This window comes from Rousettus aegyptiacus, unplaced genomic scaffold (genome assembly GCF_014176215.1).
Source record: "Rousettus aegyptiacus isolate mRouAeg1 unplaced genomic scaffold, mRouAeg1.p scaffold_m13_p_6, whole genome shotgun sequence".
Taxonomy (NCBI): Eukaryota; Metazoa; Chordata; class Mammalia; order Chiroptera; family Pteropodidae; genus Rousettus; species Rousettus aegyptiacus.
Window position 1 is genome coordinate 102181941 of NW_023416309.1, and position 13787 is coordinate 102195727.

The 13787-nt window shown below is 44.3% G+C and overlaps 1 protein-coding gene across 5 annotated transcripts in view; it reads right to left on the reverse strand.

Moving 5' to 3' along the window:
• Positions 1 to 2002: 2002 nt before the first annotated feature.
• KANSL1 (KAT8 regulatory NSL complex subunit 1) overlaps positions 2003 to 13787 on the reverse strand; it is a 156739-nt gene continuing 144954 nt past the window's right edge. The window contains exons 8-15 of one of the 5 annotated variants that reach the window (XM_016139842.2): positions 11025 to 11207; positions 10356 to 10544; positions 9871 to 10019; positions 6197 to 6318; positions 5524 to 5581; positions 5197 to 5309; positions 4177 to 4429; positions 2003 to 3840 (exon numbers count right to left, since the gene is read on the reverse strand). In XM_016139842.2, coding sequence (XP_015995328.1) covers positions 3613 to 3840; positions 4177 to 4429; positions 5197 to 5309; positions 5524 to 5581; positions 6197 to 6318; positions 9871 to 10019; positions 10356 to 10544; positions 11025 to 11207 — 1295 coding nt within the window. In that variant the 3' untranslated portion in view covers positions 2003 to 3612. The remainder of the gene's footprint in view (positions 3841 to 4176; positions 4430 to 5196; positions 5310 to 5523; positions 5582 to 6196; positions 6319 to 9870; positions 10020 to 10355; positions 10545 to 11024; positions 11208 to 13787) is intronic. The other 4 variants (XM_016139846.2, XM_016139844.2, XM_016139843.2 and 1 more) reach the window with 4 other exon arrangements.

Sequence of the window (13787 nt, forward strand, 5' to 3'; positions counted from 1 at the left end):
GAGGTCCTTGGGGCTTTGCCTTTCCATTGACGGGACTCCCTAGTGCAGCAGGCTGCCAGCTACTTCCCATCTTCTTTCTGGCCAGGTGCAGGAGGTGCAGATTGGGGAGGAATCTGGATATGGTTGCCCTGGCCTCTTGCCAGGCCCCAAGTCCACAATCATGCCTCCCGAAGACCCTGGCGTCCTTTCTTCTAGGCATGGGCGCCTGGGTCATTTTTACCACTGGCTCTAGACACGTGGCCTGTATCTAACGGCTGCCAAGATCTCTTCCTTCACCCTCTTTTATCTTTGCCCCCCAAATAAAGCCAAGAGGTGGGTATGAGGGCAGAGGTTGGAGATCAGCAAGTTCCAACTACAGATCTGTGGCTTCATGAGACTAGTTGCTCTTCAGTATTGAAAAGGGTTACCCTGGGTGCTGATCCAGTCTCACCTCCTAATGGACTTTCAGCCCATGAATTTGCAGTGCTGGGCAGGACAATTCTGGCACTTGCAAGTCCCATGATTTCTTCAATAATTTTGAGGGTGGGGGGAGGGACATGAAACCATCTTAGCTTAGCTTCCTGTCTGTGAATGTCCATATGGTGTATTGTGTGTTTTAACAAATGATTTACACTGACTGTTGCTGTATAAGTGAATTTGGAAATAAAGTTATTACTGATTAAATAAGGGCTCCGTGCATGGATTCAAAGGACAAGAACATGATACAGGATGTGTAATTTTAAGTCCCTCTTAGCCTTGGAGAATTGAGCTCAGTACAGGGAAGGACAATACTGTTAGAACCTGGGCATTAGGATTTACTAGCTCTCTCTGGGGCCGCAAAGGTGAAAGAAGAGTTCTCAGACTTTTCATTTTCAGCTGGTTGTCTCATTCCGGTGGTGGCGCACTATCCCGGCCCAACTCAGAGGACAAGTACCCTGTGGTTGAGCTCACAAGGCTGCCCTCAGTTTTTAAGCTGTGGACCAGTGTATTCAAACCTGAGAAGGCAGGTGTGGGTGTTAAGAAATCTTTTCGTCCCCGGTGTATTAGCCTAGATGTCTGGGGCTAACGCAGAACTAGGCCTCTAGGCTGAAGGAATGGCTCAGATTCCTTCTAGGCTTAGACAGCTGCCTTTCTCTCCTTTGGAAGCTTACTACAGATTGGGAAATGTGTCTGCTGAGATTGAGATAGGGATACCAGCTAGCCGCTAGCAATGCCACAGAGAAATAACAAAACAGTAACCCATCACATTAACAATTGTTCTTTAGTCATCAGGTCAAGATCCTAACTCTGAACCCTTAGATTTTCAGTTTCAAGGTATTTCTCTTCTTAGTTTTTCCTGATGTGCTTAAGCCACTGCAGACTGAAGCGCGAGTAACAGATCTTAACTGCAACCAGAGAAGCATCAACAGGGCCTTCAGAGAAATGCTACCTCAAAACTCCTGGCTTTCATAGCCAGATAGGCAGCCTCCTTGGCTGTTTCAACTTGACTGCCATGTAAGGAAAAGAGGAGTAAAGACGAATCCGGGCCCGCCCACTTATTTATCTGGTACAAAGGAAAGCCCTTAGCTTCCTCAGAAAAAAGAAACTATAATCTCAGAGAGCAGGTGAGTAGTGGCTCAGGCTCCATGAAAGGTATATATTCCCAATGGCCCCCAATCCCAGAAAAGGTCCATAGCAGAAAGTGAAACTTCCATTTTAAAGAGCAATTTAGGACATAAAATGTCATACTGTTGGTCTCACTAGAAGAGAACGGAACATCCACACAACAGGTCTATTACAACCAAGCAAAAGAAAAAGTAGACACATCTTACATAGACCCCCTCTCCTCCGGGAGGCCCTAGCCTCCCCCACCTGTGCAAACAAACACACCCTCCCTCTGGTGACATCACATGACCCTGCCAGGTACCCAAAAGATAGGGTTCAGAGCAAGTCAGAGAACATCAGAGACCTGCTCTGGCAGGGCCAGCTCCTAAGCTGCCATGACTACCATGCCCAAATGTCAAGAAAGGCCCGGCACACAACGTCCTGTAACTTTTTTTTATTATTTTTTTCAATTTTTCCTTCCTTTTTTTTTAAGCACTAAGTCTGTGCTTTGCGAACAGAATCAAGACATTAACAAAGATCAGCTTCTCGGAAGAAAAGCGTTTCTATAGAACAAAGACAGCTACATGTTGCGCTGCCAATACACAGCTCGAAGCAGGAAAGAAAATATTTACAAAATACAAGTTTTTTTTTCCATTTTTGTTTTTTTTTTTACAATGCTAAAAGGGTTATTCAGAATTTTCAACCTTATAAATAGAAGAAGCACTTTATGCATAGGGATATGGTGCATTATTGTTTTTTAAAGAAATGACAAACCCTTTAACTTGCAAACAGAATCAAAAAAAAATCACTAATGTTGAAAATTGTGAAAAAACCCCAACCATTAAGCAGTTTGTCTACTATTTTTATACGATTACAAAATGGCAAAAAAAAAAAAAAAAAAAAAAAAAAAAAAAAGAAGTCCTTATTGCCCCTTTTTTGGTAATGTGATCATACATGAGACAGGCACAAGGTTGACCAAAGGGGGGTGGGAGTGGGTGTGAGCATGGGGGAGTGATGGGAACCACAGTTAGGACCAGACAATGTTCCACAGGCAAGGAGAGCTTGAAAAAGGAAGGGCCTGACATGGACAGGGAGCAGGATGGACAGAAAACAAGACCAAATAAATCAGTCAGTGAAAACAGAATTACAGAGAAGATGGCTGCTCACTCCCGGTGCCCTCAGTGTGCAGGAGTGGGAACAGAGGTTAAGCAGTTCTAACCTCACCTTCATGGATCAGGATAGGCAGGAAGGACTGGTGTGTGTGTGTGTGTGTGTGTGTGTGGGGGGGGGGTATATGGGGTGGGAGAACAGATGAGAGGGCACAAAGGGACAGGATGGGGATGGGATGGGGACCTGAGCAGCCACAGCCAGGTTACTGCAGTTAAGGGTCAAAACAGAGATGACCAAATGCAGAGGAAGCCCTAAATAGGTCTCCAAGATCTGGGTGATGAGGGGAAGCTATTCTGTCAGCTGAGAGCTCAGAACAGCTGGCAGTCAAGGCCAACAGGTTGTAGTGGGGGTGCTTCAGCATAGATGACCAAGGGGGACCCACCATGGAGGGTCAGAGCTGAGCCAAACCACAGATGGGAGAAGAGGGGTCGGGAAGGAAGGGGGCAGGAGCCCAGAGAGTGCTGCTCTCTCCCACCTTAACCTCAGGTGGCAACACTGAGCTGGAGCTTTCCATTCCCTCTGCCCACGTAGTCATTCCACCCTGCCCGTAGGTGTGAGGGAGCCGGTGAGCATCAAACATCGCTAAGTCCAGTGATTTAACAGTGCAGAGGACATGTCAGGACAGGCCAGCAGGGTCTTATCCTGAATTTCTGTTTGCCAACTGAAGGAAGTGCTCAGGTGTATGACAACAAAACATGGAAACCAAAACCAAAACAAAAATCAAAACAAGAAAAAGAAAATACCAAAGTAGAATCTAAATTCCTTAAATTCACTAAAAACTGTGAAAATTTCCGGCATATGATGTTTGAATATCAAACGCAGAGATTTCTGAAGCTTTAATGCCAAGTTAGTGAGTCTGTTTAGATTCTCGTATCCCGCTCATCTGTGAGTTGGACGCTGAGCTGTGACTGCTGCTGCCAGATGCCGACTCTTGAGGGTGACAACGGGAGGCGAAGTGGGCGCCACTTCTGTCTCCCGGCCAGTCTTGCTGCCTGAGGTGCGCCGAGTGCAGCGGGCTGCCCGCTCCTGTGCATCCAATTGGTCCTCACACTCTGCTTGGGGACTGTAGGCCAGCGGGAAGGTTCGCCGTTCCCACGGCTGGACGGACTGTGGGTAGACAAGGTGCCTTGGTGAGGACGCTGTCTCAGCCTGCCTCCTGCCCCAAGGCCCTGTCCCAAAATGTTGTGGACTGGAGTCCATGACCAGTCTCTTTAGAGTTCCTGGGATAGTTTGGGAAGACCCCTCAGAGTGGGCACCCTCCTTTTGACAATGGCCAGTTAGTTCCATGGTACCTTCGGAAAGTCAATTTTAAGTGTAGCCCCTTGTCCCCACCAAAAAGTGGAAGGGGGGTCATGAGACGAAGGTCCATCTTCAGCAGGTGCTGTCCCTTCTCAATCCCATCCCCCATCCCGCCAGACCCTATAAAAAGGCAGCATCCCTCACCTGTTCATCCAGCCCTAGCTCCGGTGTGGAACAACGGGTGTCCTCACTGGCTAGGTGTCGTAGAGTGTCCCGAGCCACAGGGGTGAGGGGAGCTGAGTGCAGTTCCGGGCTAATGGGGCTCCTAGGGGACTGACCGTGGGAGAACTCCGACAAAGAGTGGCTACTACTGACATCAGGAGAGGCGGGCTGGGGAGTGGAGGGGTTGGCACTGCCCAGCTGGGGGGTTGTCCGGCCGTCTGATGACCTGTAAGACCTGTACACCAAGAAGTGAAAATCGGAATGTCTGAGTAATAGGGAATATCAAGTATGTTTATTTTGGGGGGTGGGGAGGAGGCATCCCAATCAGAGGAGCCAAAGTAGACCAACACCAACAGTTCTTTCCTAGGAACCACAAAGTCTCTCATTTCCTCCTCACTGCCATGTACAGAGGTAGCTATAGAATATGTCTAAGAACTGTGTATACCTATCAACCCAGAGAAAGCCAGAACTGAACAATGCCAGGGGATAATCCCTGCTCAGCGCCCAGTGAATTCACAGTGAAAGCAAATTAGTCAAGACTTTGAAAATTGTGGTCAAAGAAAAAGGCAAAAATGAGAGCCTAAATCTTTATACTTGAGAACCCTGAGGGCTTCTGCTACTGCTAAGTAACGGGAGGTAGGGTGGGGCGGTTCTTTCAAGTAGGGCCACAAACCCATAGTCCACTGTCCAAATGGAAAGGTAACTTGTGATTGAAGCTTCCAAAGCCCCTCTGGTTAAATCGTTACAACCCTCAACTGGCCTTCAAATGTCATGGAGCCTGCTCTTGGGGCCCAGGAGATCACTAGAGTTTGCGAAAACTGCATCCACTCAGCAAGAACGTAGCATTTGATTGCTTATACTCTCATCAAGTCCAATGCACGTCAAGGAACTTCTGCATTCTTGGCCACTGCCACTTGATGCATATACAGAGCAAGCAAAAAGCAGTGGCAACTGTCCACGGACATGGATAGGGCCCACACTCCCCATCCCATCACCCATCACCTGCTGCCCCGCCGTTGGGGTGGCACGCTTGTGGTCCACAGCCACCGAGCCCTCTCCATCTCCTCACATTTGGCATGCAGGGTGGCGAAGGCTGCATCAGATAGGTCCTCGATCTGCAACAGAGCAGCTTCATTGATCCCCTTTCCTCCCAGAAGCTGAGTGTAAGTTAAGTGTAGATTAACTCTAGAGCCAGCTCCACCCCATACTAGGGTCTTCCCGGTTCAAACAGGAATACAATGAGCTTGCATCTGACACCTACAGGTGTCATCTGGATATATGTACCCACTTGTGTATAAGTGCTCTAAGGGAAAATGACCATGCCATTACCTCTTCATCGTCCTCGTCAGGATTCCCCTTCAGAGACTGAAGATCAACTTCCCGCCAGCTGCAAAACCAAGCGACAATCATGAGATGGCAGGTAGCCTGCGGCAGGATAAATGTATCCATGAAATAATGAGAACCGTGTGCACCTGTGACACTGCTTTCTGCTGGGCAGGCTCTCCCCTCTCAAAGCTTGGCCTCCTTAGCCCTGGAAGCCTGAGAGAGGCCCCACCTTTGAAAACCCTCAAGGGCCAGAAATACGGGAAGCAGCCTGGGAGAATGTGACCAACTCAAGCAAAGGAACCTGTTTAAAGAGGACCGCTACTACTCAGTACCAACTGACTACCACCATGTGGGAATGCATATACACGGCTGCTCTTTCTTATTTGTCAACAAAAGATGGAAATAAAGATTCATATGTGAAATCCTGCTTTCATGTTGACAGCAAATTCAGTATTTTAAAACAATTATGTGTCAAACAAAACACGTCGATAGCCAGTTTGTGGCCTGTGGTCTGGTTGGTGCTCATATAATGGAATGAGAGAACTATATACACAAATAATTTCACTCCTATCAGGAAACACTTTCAATCACTTAAAGATACAAAGCTCAGTGACAAAAGAAAAAAGGGCGATAACAGGAAGAATGGGGATGGGAGCTGATTACTTAGGGCCTCTACCTGGGAGTAAGGATTTCCTTGTATTGCAGCTTCTCTACACGGGTTGTTGCAGCAACAGACATCGGGATGACAATGTTGTTAATATCAAATGAGCTCTCTCCCCTTCTCCTCCTTATTGGCTGCTGTAAGACAAAGGTAAGTTTAAAAGGGAGGAACAGCTCTACAAGCATCAAAGCATACATGAGAGACTTAAAACAGGATCACCAATAACCAGGCATCTCTGGGTCCTTGGATAGGGGCTGGGCAGCAACTGCTTACACCTTGAAGATCATCTCCCACAACAAAGTCCTCAGAAGGAATACTAGGTGGTACTGAGGAGTATCTTCCATGCACAAGCATCACTGGCCACCCTCTCCCTTCATGGGCTCATACACAAGAGACTTCTGTTAAATTTTCAGGGATGAATACTCTGGCACCTTGAGTCAACTGTTGTGGTTCCTACTCTTAAATACTTACTTTTACTATCCTTCCCCTTCCAAATCCTCCTTTTCATCCCTGTCTATGACGTATATTCATAGTGGCTCCTTAAAGAAATGCTTAAGCCTAGTGGTGACTCTGGGTTGTAAAGATGATTTCCTTTATCTTGAAAGATGCCTACAAAATAGGTCCAGCTCAGGAGATTATCTAACCTTGGTTGTCATGAAAGTGCCTCCTTATCGTAAATCTGAACTCTTTAGCTAAATCTGTACCCACCATTTGCTCAGCCCCTGTGATTTCCCCTCTTCCTGGTTACTACTCTTGGGGAAAGAGGTGAAAGCTTCCTAGCTGTAATCAATGGAGATGACTGGAATAGAGGACCAAGTTCTGTAGCTCACACTCCCGGAGAAAGGAAATTCACTTTAATAAGCTGAAAAGATCAAACTCTTGGAATATGAATGAGGATCCAATATCAGAGGAGAAGGTGGGCATCTACAGTAGAGTAGCTAGGAGACCAAGGAAGGAGGAATACAGCAGGGAGCCAAAGGGCTTGGTTTCTTAGATGGAGACAAAAGTCCACTAGCTGCTTGTGCCCGGAGAGCAACACCCTGCACTGACAGAGACTGGCAGCTGAGTTGTGAGAGGTCAGAGGGTAACAGTGGGATGACAAACATGCTGCCACGGCGACAATACAGCTGGAAACACTTAAAAGGCTGCTTTCAAACCCAAACCACCAAGTGTTGTAGGCAGAGAGGCAAGGGGTTAGTGAAGGAAGTTAAGGAAGAGGCAGTTCCCTAAAACTAACCACTCTACACTGTTCTCAGAGGGTGATATATGATTGAGTCATCCCATCATTTCAGGTCATCCTCAAGAGAATACTAAAAGGCAGTGAGAGCTTCCTGGGCCAGGATTTTACTTGCTGTCGCCTATAACTTTAGGTTATCACAATGTGTTTTCCACCTCAATTTCCTTCTCTATCAAATGAGAATAGATTGTCATTGACCTCATAAATTTATGGTACTTGGTTAACCAAAATGGTTGAAGAGACTTTTGTAAATCTTGCCTGGCTGAGTTCTGTAGCCGAGGATTAGTGACCTCATATCCAAGGTCTCTCTATGCCCCATCTCTGCTGAATTTATGCATCCCACTACGAGAAGTGTACCTATAAAGAAGGGTACCTTAAGCCCAAGAGATAGCTTTCCTTACATCTTAATCAAGGATGAATGTGAAATTGCTGGCAGAAATAGGTATAGATTTTCCCCAAATTTTCTTGGGCCTGCTGTCAGTACTTCTGAGGGAAAGAGGCAGGAGCAGGTTGTGGAATTGTTCAACAGGCTTGAGCACCCACCCTTCACCCAGACCCCCCATTCCATGAGGTATTTGTTTGGTCTAACGTAACTACTCTCCTGTTCACAATCAGAGGTGGAAGGCATGTGATGGGAATGAAAAGTGATCCCCAAACCTGATTGTACATCAAAAGCAAGATGAGTAGGGAATGCTTAAAAAAAAAAAAAAAAAAGTTCTCCGATTTCTTCCACCTCTCAATCTGACTATCAAATAGGAACTTTCGAGGATTTTTTAAAAAGCAATTGAGGTGATTCTGATGCATCCACTGTCTTCTGTGAAGCACTACCATAAACATTCCCCTCCCCCCACCATTTCTCTTGTTTCTCTAGCTTCTCTACCTTATATTAAGTATCTCAACTTTCACTCTTTTTACTATTAAATTAGTCCAGATTCTTTGGGGAAAAAAAAAAAAATGGCATCAAGAGCTTTAAGGGTCAGCATAGTGCTATACACAAAATTTGTACCTAGTAAATAAGTAAAAATTTCATATGGTCCAGGCCTACATTAACATTCTCCAGACGCAAGAGGTTGGCAAGTGAGAAAATGAAGTCTCACCAAGTCCTGGATCTCAGAGTTCAGATTTTCTATCAGAACTAGACTCTGAAATCCTTTGGTTACCGGAGACAGTTTGTTGATGGATGACTGACTTTGTGATAGATACTAAACACCTATTTAGGCAAAATTTGTAGACGTGTGAGTTGAAGAACAGGAGAAACAAAAAGGTTATTTGCAAAAGACTGCATGATTTCCAAGAGCAAAGACAGAACAATGTGAATTCCTACCTCATCACAAGAGCCTAGTGAGTCTATTTTGTGGGTTTAGAATTTTCTTGTCGCCAGTTCTGAAGGGGTACAAAGGACCTTCTTAAGTCATATCTGCAATGCTGCCCCCCGCCCCTGCCACGGCCTACACTGTGTAGGGAATGGTAAAAGGCCTGGCTCGTAGTCAGACTGCCTGAGTCTGAATCACTATTATAACCCTCACAAGTGGCCTTGCCTCATGCAATTTCCTTAGCCTCGGAAAGCTTTAGTTTCCCTGCCTATGAAAAGGGAACCCTTACCACCACCTACACCTCAAAGGACACTTTTTAGGACTGAATGAGATAACATGTGTAAAGTATTTAGCGCTGACACAGTTGTAGCATTTTATTATTACTATCACCATTATTTTAATTACTATATAAAGGACACTTTAGTGGTCACGAAGCAGTTACAGGTATGTGTGTTCGAGGAGGCACACCTTGAGGAATTAAAATATCAGAACAAAATTAATAGGAATGTGTTGTCTGGAATGGTTGTACAAACAGATTTCTGGATAGAATATGGTCCTTATGAAGCCATTACAAGTGTACTACATGTAAGTACTGCTAGGGTGGCCTGCTGGATCTATGATTCTGCTCTGTGCACCTAAAATGCATGGGCCCTGCCTTCTCCTCTCCCTTCCAGGCTCTCTAGCACATAGTGTTTATTCTCAGTACTCTAGCTCTCCACTCACCAGTAGAGTAATAATAAATATCTCCAATACCCACAAGTTGGTGCATCTCACCCCCATCCCACCCCTCAGCTTACTTCTTATACCAACAGGGTTAGAGCCACAATATTGTTGAGTCCTGTATGAAACTCAGTCCCACAGATCTTAAATAGTCATAGACTACCATAATAGTTTGTCTCTGCATCAAGCTTTCTATGGATGACTCAGCAAAGACTCATCTCTACTATGAAAAACAACTCAAGGAAAACAACACCAAGTCAAATACCACCACCCCGCCTTAAAAAATTGACAACGTCATGACGAGTTGAGTTCCCATAACTGCCCAGGGCTCATAGTCCACTCTACACTATCTCCCAGAGACACTTGAATGAGTTGGAACTGTGGAGGGGCTGTCTGGCCAACTCCATGCAGGTACTTACAGATGTGCTGGCTGTAACCTGTGGGCTAGAGCTGGTGGGTGCAGAAGTGTCTGATGAGGTGGAGAGCTGTCGCACCAAAGGACTGTGCGGTGGATGGTGGGCAGCTGCCAAGTAGCTCGAACTGCTCAAGTCCGTGTGATGCTTCAACACTGCAGAAGTCGACAGAAAAGAGGAATATGTGGCTACCTCAACCAGCTCTACTTTGACAACAAGCTAGGAATGCTGGCAATACACAGTCAAAGCAAAAATGCTTTAAGCCCCAAGGATAAAGAGGTGAAGCAAACTGGTTGATGGGAGGTAGGGGGCTAGGCAGAGAGTTTGCTGTAGCAGTTAAGAAGTAGCCTGTATTTAGTAGCATTAGGGTCCCTCTACTCTGCCTTCCTAAAGTGAAGGACAAAGCTAGTGGCAATTAAGAGAAGCCCAGGCTGCCCCAGAAAGTCCTGAGCAGATGCAAATGCAGGTAAAGGTGCCGGGCCTGGCCCTACCTTCACTTCTCTCAGATGAATGGTCTCGCAATCTCATTTTGCTGTGGTTTGGGTCATGCACAGGTGGCGGTGGGTTGAGCAAGCGCTCTGCTTTTGGCGCTGTCACTCGCTCCACCATAGGCACGGCCCCCACATCGTCTAAGTGCTGCCTGTGTATCCTGTCAGGCCGGGTTTGGTGATGGGACAGCTCTGAAGAGGGGAACAGAAAAAGAGCTGTGAAATACCTCCTCTCAATCTTTCCTCATTTGAGTTCCAAGCTCTTGAGTTCTCTCTAGGCCAATGGTAGACTCCCAGGGCAGCAGCACAGTCCTCTCTCTGAGACTAAAACTTCTAGCAAATAACACAATGACCAGGGGAGCTCACAGTGTCCTCAACCAGAGAAATGTGACACCAGGGTACAGAAAGCAGCCTGCCCACTGATGGACTCAATGCCATTCCACTGATGGCTATTCACTGAGCATTCTGGGTCTTACCCCAAGATACATGGTGTCTGGAATAGCTTTTCCAAGTCCATCTAATAGAATCCAAGACAAGTAGAAGTAGACTGTGAGTTAAATCTGTATCAGTCAATTCCCAATCCTGACATACTACCATAGAAAACTTGGTAACCTGAGAATGTAAAAGGAACAGAAAAATAATTGGAGAACTCCCTGGTACTCTGAAACTTACTGGCTGTTGTTAGAAAGGAGTTGACCAACTTGTGCCTGTCTTTACGAGTTGGATCTGGCAGACTGCCTGGCATGGGTGCTCTGTGCTTAAGTGAAAACTTTTTGGGAGGTTTGATTTTGTCAAAAGGTTTATTCTGCCACTGAGATTTCAGCATGCTCTGGAAGTGCAGGCTTGTGGGAACATCTGCAAGAAACACAAAACACTGCAGGTTAGTCCAAACACCTGGCCTCTGGGCTCCTCTCTCAAGAAACAAGGTGAGTTTACCAAATACCTTCGGCTATCCGGTGGGCAAGGCCTACATCACAGCCTTCTCTTATTTGACAAGTAGCATGATGACCTGGCAGGGCAGGAGGCATCAAATGGAATATTTGCTTCTCCAAACTTTACTAAAGGTCATTCTTCTATTTACAAGCAAGTCACTTCTGCCTCTTATTTTTCAAGTTCAAAAACAAAACAAAACACATCTAAAATACCTTTTGTTATCGACTGATGGAGTTTTCTTTCTTTGTTCATGTATTCTGCTGAAATTGGTAACTTTACTGGTTTGAAAGATTGACAAACATCCTGTTTCTGTTCTTCTACAGACTATAAAACATTTAAGCCTATTTCTATCAAAACATTCAATGAGGATATATTCACTCTGTAAATACTTACTGTCTACTATGTGCCAGGCACTACAACGAACACTACTTCCCCACCAAATGAGAACTATACCATTCTTCCCCCTTTCCTGTACAGCCCTACACTGCTTTCCACCTTGAGATTACCTAGGTGTTTAGCTCTTAAAGTTTCCATATCATATCTTTCAGACTTGATTATAACTTTACTCTTGTTCGCTACTGTTTCATGTATTTTTCTGCTTAGTTTTATTTTTAATTTTTCTAAGAATGTCTTTCCTTGGGTAATTTTTTGAAGTGTTTCTTGATTAAAATCATTTTTCTTTCAGACTTTTAAAGCTTTACTCAACTGTATTCTAACATCTAGTGTTGCAGGTAAGACAGAATCTGATTCTAATTCACTTGTAGGCAGTCTGTTTTCTTCTTTTAAGCTTCTGCAAAACCAAGCAAGCAAGCATGCAAACAGCCTGTTGTGTTATACTGACTCTATCAGGTAAATTTAGGGAGAACTACCATGTGTTCTACTACCAATGCTGAGTTGAGTCTCTCAATTAATGAATGTGGTGTATCTCTGCATAGTTTTAGGTTTTCTTTAGTGTTCTCTCAATAGTGTTTGTCAGTTTTCATTCTATAGGTCATATTCACAGTTGTTTAAGTTTACTCTTAAGTATTTCATGTTGTTTGATAGTACCTTTTAAAATTTCAATTTATAATTGTTCACTGCTAGTACACAGAAATACAATAATTTTTTATATATTGACCTTACATCCTGTGATCTTGCTAAATTCATTATTAATAGTTTTGTTTTGGACTCAAGATTTTCTACATATACAAGTATGTCATCTACAAATAGAGACTGTTTTACTTCTTTTCAATCTGTATGCCTTTCATTTCTATTTCTTGCCCTATTATTCTGTCTAGAACCACTAGTGGTGATCTGAGAAATTAGATTTTCCTTTTTATATTCTCAATCTTCTGAAATCTCACCGCTATAGATACAGGTGTGGGTCTTTTTTCAGGGTCCTAAAAAGCTTTCCAAGGTTCTTTTTAATCTGAAGACCAGCATATTTTTCTTTAGCTCCCAGTTCCTACTGGGAATCGGTAACCACTAGGGACATACTCCAGAGTTCCAGCCCCAGAGACCATACCTATAACTGCAGGACAGAATGAAACACCGCTGCCTGATGAAAAAGGCACAGGTGGGGCGGGAGTACAGGAAGGGAAAATCCAACCTAGTTATCCCAAAACGAGTCCAAATTCATCACTCAGACAAATGCCCAGGTCCCATCCATATTTTTCTATATCCTTTGTCAGTGTGAGCAAAGAACCTTCCTAAATAGTGGCTACCCATCCTTTATATGCTTTGGGCTACCTTTTTTTTTTTTTTTTTAGTTTTATTTCTCCACAGGTTATTCTATTTTCCAGCTTTCGAAAATTACTAAACCCTAGTCATTGATGGCATTCCTTTTTTCCCCCAGAACTATTACAGATTTCTTCTACTTAATATATTTTCTAAACATGTAAAGAGTTTTGGCTCCCAGAGAGAGTGAAAATGTGTTGTGCTCAATCTGAGCTAAGAGTGAAGGAAAGAGAAGAGGGGAATAAATGATCATTTACAGAACTCATTATTATGCAGCTGGCATCACTTAATCTTCTTAACAATGCCACTAATGTAAACATCCTATGCTCCTTTAAAAGACAGAAAACAAGTTCAGAGAGGTGAATTAACTGTCCAACATTGCATAGCTTAGTTAACAACCAACATTCAAACTCAGATTTGAATAATTCTAAAGCCCATGCTCTTTGCCACTATACCACGAGATTATTCTTTGGCTCGGAGAATGGAGAGGTTTAATTCTTAGGTGGACTATGTTTCTCAAATTATTCCCAAGGAACGACAGAGTACAGAATATTTTTCAAGGGAGTTTTTTAGTTTACAATAGTTTAATCACTCCGAAATTTTTTTTCATAATCATTCTTTTCTATACTTAACAACGAATTCACCTATCCCAAATAAAAAAAAATAAATGTCAGCATTCGGCAACCTCAAAATAAGGGAGAGCCCAGTCAGGCCAAGAATATCAAATCTCATTGGGCTCCTAGAACTTCAATCTCTCCCTCCAAGCTCCTCAATAAAATGGGTTGA